This window comes from Amblyomma maculatum, chromosome 1 (assembly GCF_055883805.1).
Source record: "Amblyomma maculatum isolate TAMU_Amacu chromosome 1, ASM5588380v1, whole genome shotgun sequence".
NCBI classification, from domain to species: Eukaryota; Metazoa; Arthropoda; class Arachnida; order Ixodida; family Ixodidae; genus Amblyomma; species Amblyomma maculatum.
Window position 1 is genome coordinate 209,592,415 of NC_139344.1, and position 6,000 is coordinate 209,598,414.

Genomic DNA, 6,000 nt, shown 5'->3' on the forward strand with positions numbered 1-6,000 from the left:
GGCCAGCAGAAGAACCAGTGTTAAGTGATGGACACATTGAGAATCCACATTTGAATTTGATTGCATATTTTCAGGCAGAAAATGCTGGGAACAGGTGCAAACACTCGTCTGGTGGAGTGCCACCATCACCATTAGGGAGTCGCTCCCGAAGAGTCAAACCTCGCGTTCATCCCCGGCATGAGCTTCTACAGTGGCTTAAGGAGAGCACAGAGAAGGCTTGCTATCAGTCATCTGCTGCAGAAGACAACAGGTAAAAGTGCGAATTATAATTATGTCCAAAACCTGCAAGGAGTATAGGCAATGTTGTCTGATCCCATATTTGCACGATTGTAAGTCGACCTGTTTTTTTTTTTTAATAGAAAATTCGAGGGGGGGGGGGGGGGGGGAGCGCATCATTCAGTTACTGTGCTTGCTTCTCGGGAAGAAATTTTCATTTTTTACTTTTACTGCACACGCCAAACTTGAAGAACTGTTGATACTTGATGGAAAGGCCGCTATTCCAATCGTGGAGAGACTAGCTTTTTGCAAGTTAGGCGTGTCAGGTCACGTGACACTTTGCTTTGCAGCGCTTCCAGAGAGTGTTGATGGTTGATAGAAGAGCTGATACCGATCATCCGTTCTTTGGTGCTGCCTGAGGTTAGTGCGTTTGACTCGATACCGGCCACATACTTCGTCATGAGCTCTCCAGGGCCAAAAAGCATTCAATGCTCATTCATTGCAGCATTCAGGAGGGTTTCCATCATTTATGCCGAAAAAACAGCTGTGCAATGGGCTGCAGGTTTGAAGCTTCTAAATGGGTTTATGCGAGGCTGGCAGTAAGGCAAAGTTTCCAACTGTGATTGCAAGCGAGGAGTCTTCCATGGGCCACATTTGAGACCCTTTCGAGAGCTGGATGCCAGGCTTGTAGCGCATATCACCAAAATACATGATCGGAAGTGGGGATGAGTAGACCAGCTAGGCAAAGCACCCACCGGTATGCTTTTTTTTTACTTGCGATTTTTTTTTTGGGGGGGGGGGACTTACATTTTATTCAACTTACAATAGCGTAAATACGGTATTACTTCTTACAGTGTAAGGTTTAGAAGGACGCTGAAACAGCTCTTTAGTGTTATAATATACCATTGCGTTAATTTAATCATGTGGCCGTGTCTGTGGGCCTGAAGTGCGTCTGCTTAGAGAGGCTACGGGAAGTGCAACTCCAGTTTAAAAAATTGCTTCATTAGTCATTCCTTATCTTTCATAAGCTTTGGTTCGTAGTGCACACTGCTGCCATTTGCAGAGCTGCCTCAGTGACACAAGGCACCATGTTTTTGTTTCGAAAGCATTACTTAAAATGGTCAAGCTCACCATGAATCTTGTGTGAAGCCTCCACCAAGCTCGGGAAAAAAAGTACTGTCGAACCCAGGAATTTCTTGTGGAAGGCAACTTCGGAACTTCATAGCTGTGGCTACACCTGATCACCCTGCTTTACTGCCACTCTTCTTGCCGTGTGCAGCGGATTTAAATGCACCTCTATCATGTCGCCCTCTTAAGGTGCATTAAAAGTGAGAGGCAGTTTGAGTTGTGCGCTGCATACCCCCATAATTGCCTTTGTGTAGTTAGAAAATTGAGTTGATCCACGTTCAAAACTGACTTGGCCTACACCCAAAAAATGATGGCCATCCTCCAAAAGTTAGATCAGGAAGTCCTTGAATGTGGATAGACGGTTGAGATTTGTGCTCGTTCACATGATGTTTAATTTGGTTGGCTGAGTCACTCAATTTTTTATTCAGAGAAATAGTGTTCAGGTCACAACCACAATGGTGGGCGGTGCCTGAAAGGGACGTAGATGCATGTAGTTTAAGAAGGGTTCAGAATAACTTGGTGGTTTCACACTGCACCCATAAAGTCTGCTCTTCGTTATCTGCTGCCAAGTGCATCAAGAGCAGCATGTGGAAGTATGCCAAGATCATTTTGAAGCAGATAGATTTTTAGGTAGCTTTATACTTCAGCTAACTTCAGCTAAGGGTTAAAAAATGAAATATTTTATACAGGCCAGGTAAACCAGTTGCATAAGCTGCTTGTCGTCTTGTGCACCACAGTCATTTTGTTTTGCAATTAATTGGCTAATTAAGTTAATTTTCCTGAGTTACTAAATATCGACTTTAAACTATAGATGAGATTTGCAAAGTTGTAGAGCACCTTTGGAAACCCTAATTTATTATTTTTGATAAGAAAAACCTCGCGTGCATCTGTTTTTGATCTCGAAGGAAAGCCTGTGAAATACAAAAGAAAAAAGTTACTAGTGCGTTTGGCTGCCACAATTGTCCTACTCTAAATCATGGTTTGAGTGGACCTAGCAGCTACGGCCATGGCTCCATGGCCCTGTTGCAGCGACAGGCCGACACGCCTTCAATGGTTTCTTCGCTCACATCAGCCGGCTGGCATATGTGACTGTGCAAGTTGCAGTGAGCACAGCGAGCTTGCTGCAACCACTGCCAACATATCAGCTGGCTCCCTGCTCAGAGAGGTGGCTGCAAGGGCTTGATTGCTTATTTTACTTGGTGGGTCATACTGTGAAGATGGAGCGTGCTGACTTGCATACTTTGTGTGTGCAGGCGATCGCAGCAGGCGACAGCAGCCCGTAGAGCAGAGGCACCTTCCCGGCCAGAGGCTGTGCCGTGCCCCTACCAGTTGCTGGACCGAGGCCACGAGTGTGGAGGTGCAGCTGCTAGTCCCCAGTGTGAGCGGCGTCAGCACAGGCGCTCAAAGTCGCACGAAGAAGAGCCACCATGTCGGGGTTGGCATCATCACTACAGGCATCGGGAGCGAGACTTGGAGCGGCAGCGAGCCATGCGTCAGGTGGCCAGCTGGATTGAGCGTGAGCAATTAGCTGGACCACCCCCACTTCCTGCCCAGCGCCATGAGCACCACCACTTGCACGAGCACGTGCACCATCATTACCACCACTACGTTGACTGATAGTGGGCTTGTGCTCTGGTGCTTACTTGGAAGTGTGTGGGCCAAGAACGTGGCATGGTGCTGTGACCAATGGGGAGCAGAGTCTTGCTTGTCCAGTGAAAAAGACACGGTAGCTGTGGGCAGCCGGTGAAAGGCATGCAACTTTCCAGATGTATGCATTCGAGCCTGCTTGGTGACGACTCAGCGAGAAGCCTTCTGTGGCTACAGCAGTGGCATTTCAAGCCACAGTGTAGCACTATGACTGGGTCACTGCATTGAAAACTATGCCTTTCTGTTATCTTGGTCAACAAGTTTCTGAGAAGCTGCAGCAGGGACTCAAACATCTAGTAACTTTCTCATTAAGGCACTGCTTGGGTTCCCTGTATGGTGAAGCTACTTGGGTGTGTCATTGAACAGCTGAGGAGAATGTTTGTTGATAGACATTTCTTAGACTATTAAAGAGTTGGCTTTCTCATTTTTGATAGAGGTTGAGGTAAAATGCAGCCAAACGAGATAAAGGATGCATGTTGCCTGATGTTTTGTGTACACATACATATACACATACAGGATAAGCCAAGTTGAAGGTGTAATCTGCATGTCAATGCTTAGCGATTTTTTTTTTTTTCGAAATGAGCAATGTCTACAAAAAGACAGACTGAGAAAATCATGAACGGTTGTTGTCATTGGCACAGGCTGTAGAAATATCCAAACTATTTTTTGATATGCTTCATATATTAGTTCGAGAAACTCAACACCTGAATTTAATGAAACCTTAATCAATAATTTAGACGGTATTAGCAATTACATTTTGAATTTGGCTCCTTTCTATATAAAAGTCTAGGTTTGACCCCTATTTGTCAAAAAATTATGAATTAGAGTTGTTTTTAGGCTCTCTTCATGAAAATCATACCTAAAAATTGTCATGCTGTGAATAAAGCAAAAGAACGAGTAAAGTATTCACTTTTTGCAACCAGAGTGCTGCTCTGCTTTAAAAGCGAGTAAGTAAATGCTAATAGCAGGCTTCTGCTTCGTACACTGATGTGAGCGTCTTTTCTATTCACACATCGGTAGCAGGAGTAAACTAGTTAAAATTTATTAAATCAAGAATTATTTTATTTTGCTATACCATTGTACATTCATGGGTGGTTGTGAAATTGTCGACTTGATTGGCTGCCTTTCGGTATCAAACCTTTTGCAAAAGTAAGATCTATAGCGATGATGTTTGAATTGCAAGAATTGTTGAACTAGTTTGGTTTTTGGATTTGGCTCATTTCGGCAGAAAAAAAAAAAAAAAAGAAGGAAACTTCATTTGTTGGCATTGTTTTTCCAGTATGCTCAAGTTTTTTTTTTTTTTTTGTGTGTGATTTGTCGTAACTGGTGCTGGTGATGGTAGTAATCGTAACGTGACTGGTGGTGATCTAAGCTTTGTGGGCTCTGTTATTAAGTGGGACTGCATGGCACAAAGATTTGTTATTTCATTGATTGTGATTGCCGGTGCATCTTGTTAAATTAACTAATTAGTGTGCTTCACTTTATTTTTTTATGCAACCATCCCATTCTACTGCCCTTTAGTGGCTGAATTGGTGTGTAGCAAGTTACTAGTACTTTATTTTGGAATTGGGGAGTTTTAAAACTTTGAAATGTTATTTGTGACTGATATCCTCAAAGCAGTTCATACACACAAATGGGTTTCACATGTGATCTAGCAAATTCATGGGAGTTTCTTTGTCTCATTGTTGGTTGTCATACGTAGGATACATGTATGATGTGATTGTTAGCAGAATAAACTGCTGGGTGAGCTTATGCATCAAGGGGTGTGATGAAAACAATCACGGAAATGAGACATGGACAAGGAAAATGGCAGAACTCCTTTCCATTGAGAAAATCATTGCAGTCTGCAAATCTAGTAGCAGTTCACAGAGTCACGGATGAGCGTACTCTAATTGCGGCACATTGGGCGCATGAATTACACTAATATGGAATTTTTTAAACTTTGTTGGCTTTAATTTTGCCGAATAAAAAGGGCTACGCTAAGGCTACCTTGTTGGCAGTGCCTAGGTCGGACCGTTTTCGTGGCGCTTGACAACTTTTCTATTCACATGTAATCGTTCAAAACTACATTAAAAAAATTAATTTGTTAAATGCCAGCCAGTACTTTAAGTGAATTCTTGCAGCATTCAGTTGATTTCAGTTCATTGGAACACTTTGGCTTATTTTAAATCTTGGTTCATCGTATCTGGGACACATGGTCAGAGCTAGGTCAGAGTCTGCAGGTGAGCAAAAGCAATAATAATAAAAAATAAATGCACGTGCCCAGTGCCTGGGATATTAACACTGATAACTTTAAAACTTAATATAATGTATTAGCCAAAGCAGAAACTGTTGCCTTGATAGTCTCAAACCCTCACCGAATGCAATAGGCTCTTCTTAATAGTGCCGAATTTTCCCTGTATGGAAGGATCTCCCCTCCAGTTGGCATGGTTTCATGATGAAGTGTATTGCTTTGGGAGAAGTGCTTACCATCTAAAAGTTTCATGATTAGTTGAATGCTAACATTTATGGGCTCTGTTGGCTGTGAAATTTCCGTAAATCTACATATAAAGAAATTTGCAATGGTTGTCTGCAATAAGCATTGGCTTTTTAGCTACAGCACCTTGATGATTTGGACAACTTTTTCTTGCACGCACGTAGGTTGCATACATACTGACGCAAATTTACTCAGTAGCAAGTTCGTCTAGCATTGTGTTTTTTTTTTGTATTTATTGTCCTCATCTCTTTTGTGCTTGTTTTTTTTTTTTTCACTCTTCATAAGTGATGTGATTTCTGGGTGCACACCACACCATGTTCTAAATGTGAAGCATTGGAATTAAAATTAGTACCGACAGTTAAGCAAATGTATTCAGTGCAAAATTTTTATGGATTAAGAGAGGTGTCAAGGGAAAAGGCAGAAATGTACAGTCAGTGCGAAAAATATGCTCCAAGGGACTTTCTTCTGGGCATTACAGCAGAGCTTGTTTTGCATCATCAGCTGTCAAAGTCTCCTGGAGGGAAAAGGAATAT

The 6,000-nt window shown here is 42.5% G+C and overlaps 1 protein-coding gene across 4 annotated transcripts in view; it reads left to right on the top strand.

Moving 5' to 3' along the window:
* LOC146205488 (protein naked cuticle homolog 2-like) overlaps positions 1–5,739 on the top strand; it is a 47,689-nt gene extending 41,950 nt beyond the window's left edge. For all 4 annotated transcript variants that reach the window (XM_084590187.1, XM_084590186.1, XM_084590189.1 and 1 more), the window contains 2 exons: positions 75–250; positions 2,598–5,739. In XM_084590187.1, the coding sequence (XP_084446313.1) occupies positions 75–250; positions 2,598–2,961 (540 nt within the window). In that variant the 3' untranslated portion in view covers positions 2,962–5,739. The remainder of the gene's footprint in view (positions 1–74; positions 251–2,597) is intronic.
* The last annotated feature ends 261 nt before the right edge of the window (positions 5,740–6,000 follow it).